Genomic DNA, 20,369 nt, shown 5'->3' on the forward strand with positions numbered 1-20,369 from the left:
CCACTTTGCTTAATGAACACATGATAAAGTACATGAAATTCTGTAACTTTTTTTTTTTTTGCCAAATCTTCACTTGTATATCCACTTTCAGGATGAAAAGAAATAATAAAGGAACAGCCGGGTGTGGTGGCTTATGCCTGTAATCCCAGCACTTTGGGAGGCCAAGGCAGGCAGATCACCTGAGGTTGGGAGTTGGAGACCCGCCTGAGCAACATGGAGAAACCCCGTCTCTACTAAAAATACAGCATTAACCAGGCATAGTGGCATGCCTGTAATACTGGCTACTTGGGAGGCTGAGGCAGGAGAATCGCTTGAACCCAGGAGGCGGAGGTTGCGGTGAGCTGAGATTGCGCCATTGCACTCCAGCCTGGGCAACAAGAGCGAAACTCTGTCTCAAAAAAAAAAAAAAAAAAAAAAAAAGGAAATAATAAAGGAAAATGTCTAAAATTTGCAATATAAAGATAATCAAATTAATATTTAAAAACTCTCTTAATTAATTCCCCATTTTGAAAGTTTGATTTGTCATTGTAGGTGTTAGTTGTTATTTTAATTTAAATTTTTATAATTAACCAGTGAAACTATTATCAGTGATTATTGTGGAAATATGAAATTTAAAACTAATGTTCTAAATTTTAAATATGAAACATTAAAAATAGAAACATTGAGTTACACAAAAATTAGAAATTTACTCCAGATTTAAAGAATCTTGATATAGTTGAAACTGAAAGTCTCTTGCAGAGCACATATATAGATCTTTATGGAAAATGTCCTTTTTCTTTTCTTTTTTTTTTTTGGTCCAACTCAGTGCATTGGTTATGATAAATTAGGTTGTAGAAACAAATAGACTATAATATTTATAATGGCTCAAAATAGACATTTCTGTGAATCTCCCACCACAGTCTGACGCTCATGTCCAACTCAGGGGGCAGCTTTCCTCTGTTGATGATTCAGGGGGCCAGGCTCCTTCCATCTTGTGGCTCCGCTTCACTTCTAGTGGCCAGTGCTTGTGTTAAGAATTGCTTTTGTCACTAATCATGTAATCTTGATGGGCATGCTATAAACACTTATTTAGTTAGCTAGTGTGCCTTTGCCAGCTTCTAATAAATAGGGTGAAAGGCTCTGTGGAAAGTTGTTCCCTTTAAATATTTTTTTCTCTTTTTGTTTCTTTTCTCCATCCTAGGGGTGGATATATAAATTGAGACCTGCTAAACATGTAGACAATTTCATGTACTTTGTGCCTATGGAGCCTCTTTTCCCCACATACTGGGGAAAAAGAGGAAAAAAAGACAGATAAATTCTAATTGTTAACATTATGAATTAATTTGAAGTCATCTCCTTTCAAATGACATAGGTGACATATATTCTGTATGCTCGTGTATGTACACAACCTGGAAAGAGACACAGAAGGAGACTGATTGGGGGGAACCGAGGGGGTTAGGGGCCCTCCAATCAGTATATAACTGTCTCTGCTGATTGTTTGCACTTTAGCCTGTGCATAGATTGCTTCTTAAAATAAAAATAACCATAATTGTAAGTAGAAAAATAATTATATACAGAAGTGTCAACCAAGTAAGCAGACGTTAATTGCATTTCTCCTGACTTAGGGGTCCAACATCACTGACACCTGCACTGAAATGCTAATGTGTGGAGTCTTACTGAAAATTTCTTCTGGAAATATTCAAGAACGGGTGTTTTTTCTTTTCGATAACCTTTTGGTGTACTGCAAAAGAAAACACAGGTAAGAGCCTAAGCAGGTCACACTTCAGAAGTGGCCACAGTTTCCACCTTTCCCTCTGGGGATCATCCAGCTCAGTTTCTACCTTTCTCTCTGTGCTTCCCAGAACCCATCGTCCATCAGTGCCTTTCTTCACATTTGTTCAGTCTGTTCTCTGATTGTTCGCTTCACCTTCTTGTAAAATCTAACTGAAATGTCACTATCATCTGATGAGGCTGGGTCCTCAGAGCCCTCTTGAGGAGAAGTGCAGTTTGTTCCTAACCCACATATCTCAGGCCCTGGAGGAGTGGCTGGTGTATCTTCCTTGCTTCCTAATCCTGTTTCCCAATCATTTCCCCCTCTTCCTTCAATAATCTCAGCACATGTGAAGTTCATGCCGTGAGTGTTTCCTCTCCACTACCTTTCCCTCATCTCCCCTTTATAGAACACGTAATATCTCACTGTCACACATTAATTTAGTGATTTCTCTAGCTCCTGCATCATTTTCTTTCTCACCTACTCCTGTTGCCATTTTGGAGGTGTTCAAAACTCACATGGATGATCTATCCAGAATTTTGGACCTGAAAGCCCACTGTCTCTTCACCTGCAATGAGCCTTTCTGCCATTACACCTGAGTCTCCTGTCCTAGGGCCATACTTTTACCTTGTCAATACCAACAGTCATAAAATTGAAATCTTCATTTCAGGCATTCTACTCTGAATATCATCCCCCATCCTCCTAGCCCTCTTCCTCTGGTATTGTCACCTCAGCTATTCTGACTCCAAACATTGTTGAAGATCTCCTATCTCAAATTTTAAAAGTCCTTTATCTTGTGTCGCACTGTCACCCTTCATAGCAGACTTCCTTGCAGGAGTTTTATGTTGTCACTTTTTCTACTTTCTCACTTATTATTTGGCATGAGCAACATTCAGCAAGGTCTTTGTTCACTCTCCTCCACTGAGCTACTCCCATCAGAATCACTGTAAGAAGCACTGCTGTGCTTCTTATTCCAGTGGTCACTTTTCTGCTCTTTGAGGTTTTGCTTGTTTTTGTAGCAGCATGTAGCTTAGCTGAGCAATCCTACCTTCCCAAAGCACTCTCTTCCCTTTAATGTTATTATATCCCACTCTCTTGGCTGGATATTGGAGTGCTGTGGGGCTCTGCATTTGACTCCTTTTCCCTCTTCATATTCATAGACTCTTCCCAGCTGATTTTATCCATTCCCATCACTCATGTCCCACATCTGTGTCAGTTGCTCTCAAATCTCTATACTTAGCCCAACAATCTCAACTCCTACAGCCTGCTTGTTGTGATGGCCGTGAGGAGTCTCAACCACAACATGGAAGAAATGGGATTCTGGATTCCCCTTCCTAAAGTTACTCCTCTCCCAGCTTTCCCTCTCTGTTGTTTTCTCAATTCCAAAAATTATGAGTTAGCCTTGGTTCCTGTTTTTGCCTCAACATTCCACATCCAATCCATTAGAAAATCTTCCTGCATCTGCATTGAAAACATACAAACATCTCTCCACATCTTTTCATCATCATTACTACTATGCTCCAGGCCACCAGGATCCCCCTTTGGTGACAACAGTTGTCTCCTAACTGACCCACCATATCTTTCCTTACGCCTCCACAATTTGTGCTCTCCACAGAAACCAGAGCACCTTTTATAAAACAAATCAGATCATGTTGTCACCTTGCTCAAAGCCCTCATTGGCTTCCTAGAATAAAGTTCTCTTTTTGTTGTTTGTTTTGTTTTGAGACAGGGTCTTGCTCTGTTGCGCAGGCAGGATAGAGTGCAATGGTATGTTCATAGCTCTGTACAACCTTAAACTTCTGGGCTCAAGCAGTTTTCCTGCCTCAGGCTCCCAAGTAATTGGCACTGTAGGCACATACCACCACACCCAGCTAATTTTGTTTTTTCAGTAGAGACAAGGTCTCACTGTGTTTCCCAGGCTGGTCTCGAGCTCCTGGCCACAACAATCCTCCCATCTCAGCCTCCCAAAGTGCTGGGACTATAGGCATGAGCTACCACGCTTGGCCTCACCTAGACTCAAATTCACACTCCTTACCCTAGTTTACAAAATTCTGCCTGGTCCAGCTCCTGCCTATCTCTCACATCATCACGTCCCATTTCTCCAAACACAATACCTCACTCCTTCCTTTAGCATTCTCTTTCTCCCATTCCTTGATTATGCCACATATGCTCACTTCTTAGGGCCTTTGTACTGGCTGTTTCCTTTCCCAGTGTGCCCTGTCGTTTGAGTTTTCCATGGCCAGATTCTTTGTGGCTTTCAGATCTCACTTAAAAATCACTACCTCTGAAGTGTCTTCCCTGACCATCCCATCTAATGTGGCCTCCCAGTCACTATCAATATCGGGAAAGTACTTGTCACTTGCTATTTCCTTCATTATTAGTTTGTTTACTTCCTGCCACCTTTACTAGATTAGACTGCAAGGTCCATGAGAACAGGGGCCTTATTGCTCCTTCAATGCAATTTCTCTGGAAATTGGAGCAGACCTGTGATAGACAGCTGAGAAACACAGAATCAATGAATGAGTGAATGAAACTCAAACTAGTCCCCTGTAGAGCTTAGCCATCATTAATGTAAATAATTTGTGTATTAAGGTTATTGATATAATGCTATTTGTTTTAAAGCATGAATACACTTTTTTCTTGAGAATGTTCTTTATGGGATGTTTTCTTAAACTCTTGGGAAAATTTTTTTGCATGTTGGTTAAGCAAAACAGTAGAGTGACATTTAATTGAGAAGTTTCCTGAGCCTTTACGTGCTTCACCCTAACCATATATAGGACACATTTGTTTTAGTGAAATGGTACCAATAGGTTCATTCAATTTAAAGGTAAAGCAGTAGTTGAAAGTACAGGGTTTTAAATGACTATTTATTCCAGGTTCAGAATTTAGAAAACTATAGTCAAATATTTTCTGGTAGAGTGAGAATTAGAGACGCAAAACCGACTGATCTGTAAGACAGACTTAAGGGAGAGTTATTCTTCATCTCTGATAATGAGTCTTCTTAAATCAGTCATCAAGATGCCCAGAGCAAGTTAGCAAACATTTGGTAGCTATGATGATGATATATGGTAGTTCTGCCATGTGGGTTTTAGTATTAGAATTCCCTAGTAGGAGACATTAATTCAAAACTGCAATTAGATAAGCTGAGAAAACATAGGAATACAACATGTATCTTTATGAGAGGGAACAGACTAGGATTAGAGCCCCAAAATAATTAAATTGTTGACATCTCTATTCTGATGAGTTTTTTAAAATTCCTTTTTACCAATGTGAAAATGAATCTTTTATTATGTTCTTCTAAGTTCTCTGTGTTTGATAGCGAGATTGAGATTGATAGAAATTGGCTTTTGGAAGATGTAGAAGAGGCTGTTATTTTACTTGTGTGTTACTCATTAAGAAACTGTAATGTGTATCAAGGTGTTTTAGTGCAATTCTCCATTTGAGAATGAAATCGTTTTTCATTAAAATTGATCCCATCTTGATCTATGCCTACTATCAAGACCCAAATCTTTTGCGAAATTAACATTAGTGGACAAATCATGATATTATGTGGTCTTATGACTGGAATTGCTAAGTACATTAAACACGGGAAAAGTTTAACAAATTAAAATCCTACTGTTTAGCAAATGCACTTAATGAATGTATCATGTGGACCAAATACATAGTGGTTAGAAATGGAAATAACAAAACAGTTCATCATGTCCGTTCCCTTCCAGGACTGGAGAACCTGTTTGAACAAACCATCTGTTCCCTTCACTTAGAATGCTTCACTCCCTTTTGAACTTAACCTCAGCATATACTTTCTAAGACGTAGAGATCTTTCAGAAAATATGAGTAAAGGGAACCTTTTACAAACTTGCATAATGTTGTAATTGTATGAAGTAGGGACCTGATGAATTTAATTCTAGAATTACATTCTTTAAATAGCAGAGTGCCAGATTAGGCATCCTTACTCTGGATATTTCTAATATTATTAATCTCAGTAGAAACTAGTTTTAAAAAATTATGATATAGTATTTGATACATATAACATGGTATTGCTTAGTTTGGCTTGTTTATGAGTTTTAAAAAATAGCATCATAGTGGTTTTAGTTTTTTGCAATTTATAATTTGTATTCAGTATAGTTTCTAAAAATGTATATCCATTTTGTGTGTAGCAAAAATTTCTTCATGTTACCTGCTGCGTAATATTTCATTAGTTAAATGTATCACAATTTAATTATTCATCCTCCTATCAATGGGCTTTAAGGTTGTCCCCAGTTTTTCTGCTATTGTATACATTCTTGTATATGTGTCCTGGTGACCACTACAACACATAATTAGGAATTAAATAATAGAATCAAGACATTTAAATTTGCAATATTATAATATGCAGCATAATTATTTTCAAACTATAGGCTTTTCAGTCTTTAAACTTCAATAGAGCCATTTTCTGAAGAGATCAAAATCTGTTTGAGCTAAGAATTATAGAATTGATCAAACACTTACTGGAATTTTATATTGAGTCTTAATATCTGCAGCCCAAGAGAAATATACAAAGCCCATACAGAGTTCACAGGAAGATCATAAAAAATTGATATGTTGAAAATAGAACTAAGTGATGGATTCTTACATATAATCCATGATTATTTTGCCTGTGACTAAAACTTTTAAGGATATTAAGTCTTTTCAGTATGATTGGTTTTAAGTTAGTTTACCAACTTATAAGAAATTCTGTTTTTCAAAACACCATGATATTATTTTCCAGCTGGAAATAATACCTGCATATTAGTTACCTGCATATTAGTCTGATCTGCATTCCCCTCTATAGTCAACCTCCTGTGAGGCCAATTTTCATAGCTACCTGAGATGAATTCCTAATTTATAGCATTGATTTATGCCTATTAATGAAGAACATTTAGAGGTTGTTTTCAAAATGAACGTGAGGAGTGCAAGGTGATGAAGGTCTGGGGCTGACAAACTGTCCAGTCAGGCTAATTAATCGATTTGCTTAGTTTTCTTTAGTAGAGATGAAGGACTACTAAGTTTTGATGAGGCTTGAAGACAGCTAAGTCAGGAATATGCAATTTTTTCCAAGGAAAGAGCCCAGAGAGTGTGATGGCATCTGGGGACACGTCCCTGTGCCCACCCTATCCACACTGGGATAGGGATCTAACTGCACGGGAGAGGAAGAGGGGGCATTGCAGTTTGTGTACACCTACATCTTAACTTGTGCTAGGTGTGTCTGCATAACACAACACGTTAATAATTATTTGACTATATTAAATTATTAGCCAGATTTTGTCACTGAGTCCAATTGAATAGTCTAGGTCAATGGAAATCTCTTGAGTGACTAGGTATTTTTTAATCTCCTTGAATCATTTCTTAGAATTTTTCCTGTTTGTAATGAAAGAAAAACATTGAAAAAATATTTTTTCCTGTGTGCTTAATGATTCAAATACAAACATATATAACTTCCTAATTCATTGTTAGAAATGGTCGTCTGTAAACCTGGGTTTTTGACTTTGTGTTACATACTTTTTAAGATTAAAAGCTGGCACTAGATGTAATATATACATAGTTTTGAAATGTTTTGGGTGTTTTAGAAATAAATAAGGTCTTTTTGAAGGATTGCAAAGGTATTAAGAGATTTGTTCAACAAGTATACAGTGATTATATTATAAAACTATGATAGGAGAAATATTTTTATAGCTGGATATCACTGAGCTTAAGAACCTCCAGCACGGCCAATTCTTTGAAGAGGGATCATAAGTACTATCTGGAAATTACCCGCTAGTTACTGAAAAATGAGTCATGAAGGTGAAAGAAACTCAAATGAAATTTTAAAATGACTAGTTGTTAGTGTCTGTCAGAGTCTGATTAGGCACTGGTGGTGTCTTATATTGAACAAAACACATACTCACTCTCCCACCTGTATACTATCCTTAGTTTAAAACTTGAATTTATTTTTAAAAATTAATATGCAGGTTGCATACTTCATTAAAGCAACCAGTGCTGTTATGAAAGGGAGGACAAATATAAAGATCTCCAGGGGTCTAATGTTTGATATTGTCAATTGAACTGGTGTCTTTTTTCAAAGAATTGCTTAAAATATATTGTTTTGACATTGTTTTACATTGTTTAGTAACAAAGTCTTTCTGATTTAATTCCATCTTAAGACGATTGAAGAACAGCAAGGCATCTACAGATGGACATCGGTACCTTTTTCGTGGCCGGATCAACACGGAGGTGATGGAAGTGGAGAATGTGGATGATGGCACTGGTAAGTGATCTGTGGATTTTAACTGGGATGCCAATGGTAAGTAGTAAATTCCTTTGTAAGACAGATTTCTCACTTGGATAATTCACCTGCCGTGTATTAGAACTTAGAAATACTTTGTTAGATAAAGTTGTTGGGTAGAGGAAAGAGAAAGGTGAGATAAGGGAGGGGAGGACTACTGTGAAAGTAGAAAATTATATATAGCCAAACACACTAACATGAAACATAGATACAGAGAAATAGCCGAGTAGTGTCCCATGGCATTCATGGGACTGGAACAGAGAGCACTGTGCAGAAAATAGTTAATAAATGAATTTTCTTTAGTTATACTATTTTATAAGCATAAGAATGATGTTTTGTTCCTATAATATATTCGCTGTAGAATATAGCAAACTCTAGATTTGTCTTCGCTATGTAGTTGTTATTCATACAGACAGGTTGTCAATTTGCTTGTAAGCAAATTGTGGATGGAGATGGTTTGTGTAATTTTAAATGCTTGTTTTAAATATCTTATTACTCAAAGGTAGTAACTTTTTGCTTTATAGATTTGAAAGTATGGGGCTTTATAAGCTAATTTATGAAATCATGATTAGTCACAAACATTAAGTAAAATAAAGTTAAAATGAATTATACTTTCCATTTGAAAAAAAGAAGTCTCTAAAAGAAATTCACTTAGTAAAGTGAATTCCATTTCTCCCCAATGATTTTAGTTAGAATTTTAAAAATATGCTTTTAGGAGAAAAGACAAGATGAAATGCAATATATTAACTGTTGCTAAATGTCTTTTGCTTTCATATAAATAAATACTTTGGTTATATTCGTTATACATATGGGATTGGGACACAGATCAACTCCCTCCACCTCTCACATACTTTCATTGTCACTCTGGGGTCCCAGAGGGGAGAAGGATATTTATAATCTGTCAGAAGCACAGAATTTCAAATGCTCACCTGTAGGCAATTTCTCAATACCGTTGTTAGCATCTGAATAAATTGTCAAGTACTTACAATAATGAACTGTGATTACTGTAGATAAGGGGAAAAAGGAATGCAATGAGCAAAACTCAGGTGGTGCCTGAGACTGAACACTCAGCTTCGGAGCCATGCTATTGTGCTCATCCAGTAGAGAGGTTCCTCAGTGGCTAACTGTGGGGTGGTGTGAAGTTGCCAGACAGTTGGCACAGATAGATGTCCCAATTCAAATCCGTTTCTATGCCACAGACTGTAATGCAGTTGCAGATACTCCCATGCTAACATATGGGACCTAGTTGACTATCTTTCCATAGCAGGATGTACACATTATTTTTTACAAGGTAGCAGTAATTTATTCTGTGCTTTCTAAGAAGACTATGTAGTGACATTTAGAAAAGTTATCTGTCTAACATGCTAAGAGTTATCTTGCCTCTGTAACCTTAGTGTTCAAGAGATTCCCCAAATGTCCAACTTTGAACCTGAGTTGGGAGGAAGTCAGATAGTAAAAGAAGAACACTATGAACTTCTACTCTGTTCTTTGTTGGACCTGATTACCCATAATGGGACCACCTCCCCACTGTTGCTTAGGCACTTCCTTTATTTTCTTCTACTTTTAGGCTTTCCCATGGGCATAGAGTCCCTGGCCTTATTTCCTGAGAGATTGAATATCCACCCCTTACGTCCCACTTTCTCCCTTCACCCCCCGGGATGTGAGTGCCACTATTAGTGCCATCTGCATTGGTGGTCTGACTGAGTTGTGATAGTGATTACTATGATTACTGTGCTTTTGGGCAACTGGAGAACTAGATAAAGAGATGTAAGAGCCCAGGACCTTTGGAGGCATGGCCATAAAATGCTGTCTTCCAGCGTATCTGGGGCAGATGGTAAGAGAGTGAGATCCTGTGAAGGGTGACTTGAATTGCACAAATGGTCCTTGGATTCAATTCCACCAAAAATTTCTGTTGATGCTAGTAAGATCCAGCCTACAGGTCCCCAGTTTCTGAGGGCAAAAGCATTGTGGAATACAGGGCCTAAGACCTTGTTGTGTTTGAATTAGAAGAAAGACACGACATTGCAAGATATTTAGTTGTCATAAGTTAGTTGTCCGATGGAACCTCTTGGCACAAATTCGCAGGCTTCATTTTCTTTAAAATAAGATGAAGACATTTATTAGACTTTGTATTATTCAACTGGGGCTTTCCTCCTCTTTACTTTTTCTTGAATATATATAAGCAACATGTAGCAGGAATTTGGCTGTACCTGGTCGCTACGAGGTCACTTAAATAATTTTCAGGCTGCAACTGGATACCATACCCTAGTTACCTGCGAGGAAAATTTAGTTTTCTCATGGATATATCCACTAGGTTTCTGGGGGGTCTCCGACCTGGAAATTGAATAATAGAAATTTTGAAGAGGGATAGGATCTTAATGATCAATTAATGTACCCCATTAACATTTCAGATAATAGAAATGAGGCCAGGTTTAAGAACTAACTGCCCATGTTTACCAAGCTGACTAGAACAGAGCTGGGGATAGAGTTAAGTTTGCTGGGTTTCCATGTACATGCTTTGTAACATAGAGAGGGACCAAGTGGAGAGCAGTGAGGGAACAAGGCATCAGCCTACAGAGATTGAGTTTGGTAGCACCCAGAAATGATCTGGGTGCTGCATGAACTTTCTCCCTTTGTTGTTTCTTTGGTCATTTCCAGCATAGAATCTTCATTTCTTTTTTGATGAGCTCAGGTTTTAAGTCTGCTGTATTTTTTACTTTACGCATGAAGCTCTGACGCAGATGGATCTCAGCAGAGCTGATTAATGTCCTTATGCCAAGTACCTCCCATACTTGGCCCCTGGATAAGTTAAATGAGGGATAAACAGATGCTATCAGGCTTATCTGTCATTGCCAAAAGAAAAATACAAACACCTATACCATATTTAGTTATAAATAATAAAATGGATGAATTGATGTGTGTATGTGTATATATATACACATATACACACACACACATATATATGTGTATATATATACACACACACACACACACACACACATATATATATATTTTAAAGCATGCTTAGAACTTTTTTTCCTTTTCTTAAATTGAGATAGGGTGGTGGTGAGGAATCTCATTATCTTGCCCTGGCTGGACTTGAACTCATGATTCTCTCAACTCAGCCTCAGTAGCTGGGACTACAGGCATGCACCACTGTACCTAGCACTTAGAACTTGTGATGGAAAATGGAATGGAAAAGTTTTTCTTCCATTTGAATTATACAAATACTGAGTATTTTTGTATACTGTGTGTGTAATAAAATAGTTTTCTAAGGAAGAAGCTCTATCAGATGACTGATTGCATTGATATAGCTCAAAACTTGCAGAAAAATTAATTGTACTTGGGATGAGACTAAAGTTTTCAGCCAACATGTAAACATCTTGAATCTTTTGATAAATAATATTATTGTAATTTTATTCATAATACTTAATGACTTAGTTTATATCATAGTTATATCTTAGTATAGAAAGAAATTTAAATGATAGTATGATGTGCAAAAGTGCAAAAATTTGTATATATATTTATTTAAGTCTTTCCATGTTATTCATTAATTCCTATATTCAAGGCAGATGTTGACCCTTGCATCTGTGGCCAAATTTCCATGCAACCGTTCTTCAGATTTCAACTCTCAGTGAATCTAAGTAATTCTTTGAAGATTCTTTCTGGGACTACTAGTTTGATCATGATGCTCTAAAGAAAATGCAGCTTAAAGACAATAGTAGGAAAGCTATTGAACTTCCTGGAATTAATTTTCGTGGTAATTTTTATAGTGCATGCCTGAAAAGCCATTCAGAAAGTAGTACCAGATCATTAGTATTCTCTCTTATGCACCAGTTTATTTCTATGGTTGGACAGAGGGTGAGAATGTTGACCTTTAGAAAATGTTGTCTGTAGTTCAGTGTTGGGCATACCATAGATTTCAATACATTCGTCAAATTTGAATTGGATAAGATGGAAATTTTTTATTCTTAAGGTGTTCTTTAAAAGTAAGTCAATTAAAACAATTTAGCTCTCCCTTTAGATATAAATACTTGAAACTATTTTAATATATTGAATACATTATTTTTATAAAATTAAATTTTGCTTATTAAAGAAACTTTGGAAACTGCAGAAAAATATAAAGGCAAAAAACATTAGATAATAATGTCATACGAAGACAAATACATAAGACTATATACAAAATATTTCCTGCAATTTTCCTTTTCATGCACAGATTTAAAATGAAAATGTGAACTTTATAATTTTGTATCCTTTTTCACTTAAATCGAGTACCTGTATTATCTTAATGATCATCATCTTTATCTTCATGCCTTATCACCAAAAATAGTATTTATTGTTGCATACCAGTCTACTGACTAGATAAACCAGTTACTTTCACAACTGTAGTATTGTTGTATAAGCTGGATTAAATATGTTCTTAATTAAAAAGTAACAATGGCTTAACAAATGTTGAAAAGAATATAAGAATATAATAGTTTTTTAAAAATACATTTTCAATGTTATTAATTTAAGAGAATATATTTGGGAATTCAGAAAAGTCAAGGGATGAACTACTTTTTAGATTTTTAAAAGGAAAAGTCAATTAGAATCTTTTTTTTTTTTTTTTTTGCCCAAAATAATATCATATGCTATTTGGGATGCTGGAAATTTATTCAAAAAATTTTTCTCAATGTTAAATATTTATGAACAAATTACAAGTTTGAAAGTTTCCCTTAGAAATTTATGAATTCACAGTGTTGATCTCCAGGACAAGGATTGAATACATTATTTAGACTAAATATACATTATTTAGACTAATAGACTAATACATTATTTAGACTAAATATTATTTAGAATACATTATTTGAATACATTATTTACATTATTTAGTTTCTTGATGTTTTCGATAACATAGTCTGGCAATTTCTTCTGTTTCTTAACCTTTTTATAATACTTGGATATTTTCCATCTCATTGAAATGCAAATTTATTGAAAGAATACTGGCACGTCCACTGAGATTTATAGTGTATCAGTTTTGGAAAAATCCCATCTAATTATATGAAACTGTACTGAAATAAGAGCAAGGAATTTGAAAACTGTATAGCTTCAAGTAATTAGTGACTTGTTCAGGTCTGTCCCTTGGATTTTTCTGTTTTTGGAAGAAATCTGTGACTAAAGACTGTTGAATTTGGATATTCCACATTTAAGGAATGGCAGTTTAAAATCTATTCTTCCTATAAAATTAACATTTTAGATCCATTGAAGCTTGGAAATTCCTGCGTTTGCCATTTAATAAATTATTTATTCTTTCACTTAAATTTTTTAAGCCAAATTCTGACTAAGTACAAAGCAATTTTGGACTTTTTAATGACTTTAGTGAGGGTGTTCTTTATGGATAAGTTTAATTTTTATTTTGAAGTGTGAAGATATTGGACAATGTACTATGATTAAAGTTGTGAAGCTATTTTTATGTCTCTGTAGCTTTTGAAAAAAATGAGAAGCAATTGCTTATTTTGTATAACATTTGGTAATTTTGATGCTATTATGAAGTATGTATACTACATTTTGAGGCCTGTGGTGTGTATATTCAATTGTATATATATTCAATGTGTGTTAGTGTATGTGCATATATATGTTTAAAATTACTTATGATTTTTAAAATTGGTGTGATAGAAATTAGCTAGCATATAAACTTTAAAAAGGAATATTATTTCTTCATGTAAAATTATTTGACTCAGGCTGTTCTTTTAAAATATTAGTGCAGCAATTAAGCTGTTATTTGAGATAGTGGATGTATTAGTCCATTCTTGCACTGCTATAACTGCCTGAGATTGTGTAATTTATAAAGAAAAGAGGATTAATTGGATGATGGTTCTGTGGGCTGTATAGTTCATGTGGCATGAGGGAGGCCTCAGCGTACTTAAAATCATGGTGAGAAGTGAAGGGGAAGCTGGCACGTCTTCCTAGCCAGAGCATGAGAGAGGGGTGGGGGAGGTTCTGTACACTTTTAAACAACCAGATCTCACGATAACTCCCTCACTATCATGAGAACAGCACCAAAGGGGAAATTCTTCCCCAATATCCAATCTCCTCCCACCAGGCTTCAGCTCCAACTTTAGGGATTACAGTTTGACGTGAGATTTGCACAGGAACACAAATCCAAACCATATTAGTAGATTTTATAGTCAGCTAATGATCTTGGTTTCTGTACATTGAGACAGTAGCCACATGTGATCCATCACATGCTCACTTATCTGATTCCGAGTTGAATTATGTGCTTTCCAAAAGAAATGTGTATGCACAGGCTCAATTGGTCAGGCCAGGCTTCATGGAGGAGATGGGTCCACTTTCAAGAGAAGTAAGAATCTGTGAGGCAGAGAGGAGTGTGGGGTAGCTTGATGAGAAACTCAGCCTGGGGAATACATAAGTATTCACAGGACAACCAGGAAAGCAGCAGACGAGAAAAGCATGGTGGGAAGGCATTAGAACAGAGTGGAAAACAGAAGGAGTTAGACAGAGTTGAGTTAGTTTGGGAAGAATCTTTAAAGCAAAGTCTACATGTAGTTTTGACTTGATTCAGTGGTGAGACACCCAATGGGTGACTTTTGAGCTAAGAAGTGGCCTGATGAAAAATATTTGAGGGAGGGCCAGCAGGGTGTGTAGAGGCCAGTGACCAGACTCACTCCAGGAAAGAAAGGAAGGAAAACCCCCTGTTATAGAGATGGCTGGCCCTGGGGTACACCTGTGTGGTGTCAGGAGCATGACCCGGATGATTTTGGCATGTGAACCTGTGTTCCCTGTGCTCTGTGGGAGGGTTACACTGTGTTCATTTTGGAGTGAGTCCAGTGTTTATGACTGTAGGCTGCATTTGGCTACTGTGGTTTTCTTTATCTAGAGTAATGGTTAAAGGTGTAGTAACCTGAGTGGCCATGTGGGATTTTTTAAGCTGCAGGTGCCAGGTTCACTTAGCTAATCATAGCCTGACTTAATAGAGAGAAGACAGCCTGAAAAAAAGCTTGGGCTTGTTTGTGATTCTGGTCTTGTTAGGTCACAAGTGATCAGGGTTGGGGGACAGTTCTAAACTTGTAGAATTTGAGAATTTCTGAATTTTTTCCCACCAGTTTATCATAATTTCTCAGCTGGTTATTTTTTATAGATATTAAGGAGGAATTGCACTGTAATTATGAAGTAATATTCTTATTTTCCTACTAATGCTCGTGGATACTTATCTGACATGAATTATGAAGTTCTCTTACTTTGTGTAGGATCGGAACATGAATTAAACACACGAAGGTAACAAAAGTACAAAAAATCTTTTAAAAAATTGCTTGTAATTTTTTGGGAGGGAAGGATCTGCCAGTTTAAATCTCTATATTATCAGAAGTCGTTACTGATTATTCATGTATTATGGCACCTATAGAAAATACAGACTAATGTCTAATGTCATCCTATTTTGACTCAAAAGTAATCTGGAAGCTTTAAATACTCCACAACTGAACAGCATCATTTGATAATGGATTTGTGGTATTATTAGTCTGACCTCATGTAATGTGTAGTGATTTTGGAGCTAATGAAAAAGACTATGGGAACCAGATTTTGGGAGAATGAATGCCAAGCACATTTGTTTCTACTCAAAAACTTCATAAAATAGATCATCTGAGAAGAAAAGAACAAAACAAGCAAAGTACCACAAAGTCATTTTCTAAACCACCTTTAACTTTGTTATGGCTTACCTCCTCAACAGTGGCCTTTGCTGCTGAATGACTTTCAGGAGAGACACATGAAAAGGGTCACTTTAATTGGTACAGGTGCTGACTCAGGCCTCTGTCATAGGTTTTTCCATCTTGGAATCTTTGCTTTGCAGGGACTGTCGTGCCAGTAAAGGTCGTTTGCAAGTTATGTCACTATTCTTTACCTGCTGTTAGACAGGGAACTACTGTATAGAGTTTGCTGTTGGCATTTTCAAACCCAGCATGACAGTTTACCCAAAATTGTGGTGAGGTATCAGAAAAGACAATTAAATGTAAATTTATCTTCAAAAATTTTTTCATAAATTTCTATTTATGTGACATAAATGTAATGAAATGGGTTTAAAGAGTGTATATCTCGACCATGTACAGTGATAATGCTTTGGCATTTGTATATTTCCATTTATTGCAGTTTTAGGTAATTTTACTCTTAGTGTGTTCCATTGGCCAATCCTTAGTGTGCAGTTCATTAAATAATAGAAAATTATTCCGTGGGACTTAAATTGTCTCTGAAACCTAGAATGCTATTTCAAAAAAATATTAGAAAGATAAAATAAATAGACATCTTGAATGTTTGAGAAGAAAATACCTTGCATGTTATTCTTTTATTTCTTTAGAAACTTTGACAATATTTTTTAGCATAGAGCATATAAGTGCTAATTAGTTTGTAGTGTTTAGTTTCATGTAATGTATTAACACTGTGAGCTAGAAATGTTCCGTTATTAAGCACTGACTGCCTGCAATATAAACGCATTCTTAAAATTTTTAAATGTGTACGTTTTTCAAAATGCATATATAAAGCAAAGATATGTTGAACAATTCAGTGGTTTTGGAACTTTTATGTATTGAATGATAGTGTTGATATAATAATATTGTGTATTACATTTTATTCATTTGCCTTTACTCATTAATTTACAGCTGATTTCCATAGCAGTGGACACATTGTTGTTAATGGATGGAAGATACATAACACAGCAAAAAATAAATGGTTTGTTTGTATGGCAAAAACACCTGAAGAGAAGCATGAATGGTTTGAAGCTATTTTGAAAGAAAGAGAACGGCGGAAAGGTGGGTGTATGAATTGGGCACTATTATACTTAGCGAAGATTCTAACTTAGCATAGGAGTAGATAATGGGAAATCATGAGAAAGTAGAAAGGTATATGATGGTTGCTTGTTGGGTTGGTGCAAAAATTATTGCGGTTTTGACATTGAAAGCAATTACTTCTGCACCAACCTAATACTATGTGACGTGAGCCTCATACTTATTTGATAAAAGACTTATTTGATACTTACAAAATTGTTATGTAATACTTATATAGTTAGCAAAATAATTATGTTATGGCTGGTAATGTCTTTTAAATAGTTTTTTAAAATAGAAAATTTGTTCAATTTTCTTTTCATTTTATTCTTGGTATTTCTAAAGCAGCATTACCAAATTTTTCTTTAAGTGACAAGCTTCAGTAACATAATGCAGTGTTGTAAAGCTTCCAATTGTTCTCTGTATACTTAACAGAACATTAAAATTTCTTAGACCTAATATGTTAGATTCCTAATTATAGATTAAAGCACTCTGGATTTATACACACTTTTACAAATTGTTAGGTCTATGAATATAATACAGTGTAACCCAATTAGTTGTTTGTTCATATGAGGAGGCCTAGCTCGAATTTGTGTTATGCTTTTAGAAAAATTTGCAAAAGGAATTTGGCCTGGCTATATTCACCAGTGTGAAGTTTATCTACAAAAAGGCACATTTCTATAATTCAGCTCAGAAATAGAAATGCTTGTATTTCTACTAATTAACAACTGATTTCTTAATTAAGAAGCATGACATTGTTGATTACTTTTGGAGACCCAAGAATAAAACACCTCATGGGTAATGAAATTTCAGAACACAAAGAACTCTTTCTTCCATCTTCAGATGTTTTCCCCTGAAGAATATGCAAACTTGCTACCTAGATTGAAATATTCATGGTACATACTTGTAGAAGTTCCAAAGCGTTTTCAAATACTCCTTTGGTTGATCCTGGATGAAGAACCAGATAGAAAATTTTAAAACAAAGTTTATGAATGTATGACTGACTCTAAGTTTTGTTGAATGTAGCAGTCAATTCAAATAGCACACAAATAGTTAACAGGTGAATCAAGCTTTCAATCAAGTTGAACCTTTTTTGTTTTTTTAAGCATGACTATGATTCACCCAAGACAAAACAAAACAAAACAAAACAAAACAAAATAAAAACCCCCAAACAAGAGAAAAAGCACGTTCTCTAAAGCTGCTTATGATCTTTATCTTTATATTTATCTTTATTAGACTCCATTCTTAAGGTATTATTTTTGAATAAAGACATGTTAATGGCTCCAGCATTGTCAAAAATAAAGGTCTGGTAGGAAATTTTGCAGCTCAATGACTAAAAATAATACAAGTATTTCTCCTTCTTCTGCAACAGCTCCTCATCAGTCCTGATTAAGTGCCAGTGTTCCTAGGATTTTAGCTTGGCACTGTTTTTCTCTAACTAGATTCCTTGCCTTGGTTATCTATTCCCATCAGATTAACTTCCACTTATACACTGCCGATTTGTTAAACTTTATGTCCAGCCTTGCCCTCTCCCCTGGGAATGCTCATGTTTTCACCTGAGTCCTGGACTCCCACCTGAATGTCCACACTACATATACTCAGTACCCACCGAACTCCTGGTTACTTGGATGCCTTTGCCCAATATGCCTCCCTGCTTCCATTCAGTCACTCTCGTCAGAAGCCCGGAAGGCATCTGATTTCTTCTCTTTATTCCATGCCCACATTTAACCAGTATCTTATCAATAGCGCCTCCTAACTATTTCTCAACTTCATCCTCTTTGCCCTACGGCCCCTACCCTTATTCGCAGTGAGTTGAACTTGCTTGAACTTTTGAGGTTTCTCCTAACAGTGTCCCTCTTTTTAAATATTTCCCTCTTCAGTTTGTTCCCCATACTGTCCTCTGAGCTTTGTTTCCAAAGCAACACAACTTTCTTTCCTGCACTACCCTACCTTGCTCCTCCCACTGGTTAAAACACTTAGCTGCGTGCCCAATACCTAAGGAATGAAACAAATTGAAACTGCAGGTTGAGCAAGGATCTTGGCTATCCTACCAGCCCATCTCCTATCTTTTCTCTTACAATCCGTAGCTCTGGACCTCCATGTTGCTTCAAATGAGTTAGCCCTGCTTTCTCTAGAAATCCCCATTCATACCTGTGCATTCAAGACAGGTCCCTGCTGTGAAACCTTTCTTAACGTTTCTCAGGGAGAGGTGAGGTAGCCTGAGTATGCCTCCATTATATCACAGTTTTTTTTTTTCCCCACCAGAACTGTCTCTATGACTACTCTGTCCCGTTCTGCTGATCTAACCCTGAGCAAGGGTGCCTGGTCCAGGACACAGTGGAGGCTGAGACTCAGCTGCTCTTCTTATTCCTCTGGCTAAAGCTTTATGCCTTTGGGGCACAATTTGCATGAAGGTGACATATACCCTGGAGACCCTGCCTTGCAGGTCTCCCTAGCCCCTGAGCTTCTTGAACACCAGGGCACTATTATACAGGGGTCTGTATCCACAACCCCCAGCACATGGTAGACCTACAACAAATGCTTGCTTAATGAAGGCACAACTGAATGAATGAATGAAGAGAATTTTCAGTTACCTCTCCTTTCTCTTATTTTTGATAGGTTTAAAATTAGGAATGGAGCAAGATACCTGGGTAATGATCTCTGAACAGGGTGAGAAACTTTATAAAATGATGTGCAGAGAAGGAAATCTGATCAAAGACAGAAAAAGAAAACTGACGACGTTCCCTAAATGCTTTCTTGGAAGGTAGGGTTGGGAGTTTGGGTGCATGACTTTCTTTTACATTCTCATTATCTCACCTGTTAACTTTCCTTCAATTAGTTTTCCTTTAAAAATATTTCCTTTGGCACTTCTGAAAACTTCTTTACAGTTGCCATTTCCTGGGCTGTAGCAGAATGAAGGAATGGACAGAGAGCCAGAATCATGACCAGGAAACTTAAGGCATCCATCCATTCATTCACGACTTCTCAGATTTCTGATATGTCATGATCCCAGGGGAAAGGGAGGTTGGGTCTAGGCAAGGAATGATAGGCAGGTGGGTTTGCCTGCAGGGGACAGGATGACTGGTTGGGCACGGACATGTGTATAGGGCCTGAAAGTCAGAAAGACAGAGAAGATAAAAGACAGTCTGAACTACCAGTTAATTTAGAATTTAGGCAGCTGGACTCAGGATAAAGGGTGTAGGTGAAGAGTCTGAAAATGTGGGTCGTGTAAAGAGACAGGCAGTGAGTAATAGGCAGAGAGGTCACTTTAGTTTTTAGAGTAGAGCAGAGTGACTGAGTGTTGTTTGGTTCCTTTGGACAGCATAAAGTGGGATTCCTTGACTGGGTTAATAAGTGCAGGGCCAGAAAGAAGGTTAGCTGCCTTCAGGTAACTCTTTTTAGGCCAGCCTCTGTGCTGACTTCTTCCTATACATTATTTCTAATGCTGGAATACATACTTAGGTAGGAGTTAAATACCTTTATACTTTTTTGAAGATACAGAAACTATGGATCAGGGAGCTTAACAATT

At 36.5% G+C, this 20,369-nt stretch overlaps 1 protein-coding gene across 2 annotated transcripts in view; it reads left to right on the plus strand.

Moving 5' to 3' along the window:
- Positions 1–20,369, plus strand: part of PREX2 (phosphatidylinositol-3,4,5-trisphosphate dependent Rac exchange factor 2) — a 287,857-nt gene that overhangs the window by 80,020 nt on the left and 187,468 nt on the right. For both annotated transcript variants that reach the window (XM_008000802.3, XM_008000803.3), the window contains exons 7-10: positions 1,605–1,738; positions 7,909–8,012; positions 16,679–16,828; positions 19,460–19,604. In XM_008000802.3, coding sequence (XP_007998993.2) covers positions 1,605–1,738; positions 7,909–8,012; positions 16,679–16,828; positions 19,460–19,604 — 533 coding nt within the window. The remainder of the gene's footprint in view (positions 1–1,604; positions 1,739–7,908; positions 8,013–16,678; positions 16,829–19,459; positions 19,605–20,369) is intronic.

This window comes from Chlorocebus sabaeus, chromosome 8, assembly GCF_047675955.1.
Source record: "Chlorocebus sabaeus isolate Y175 chromosome 8, mChlSab1.0.hap1, whole genome shotgun sequence".
NCBI classification, from domain to species: Eukaryota; Metazoa; Chordata; class Mammalia; order Primates; family Cercopithecidae; genus Chlorocebus; species Chlorocebus sabaeus.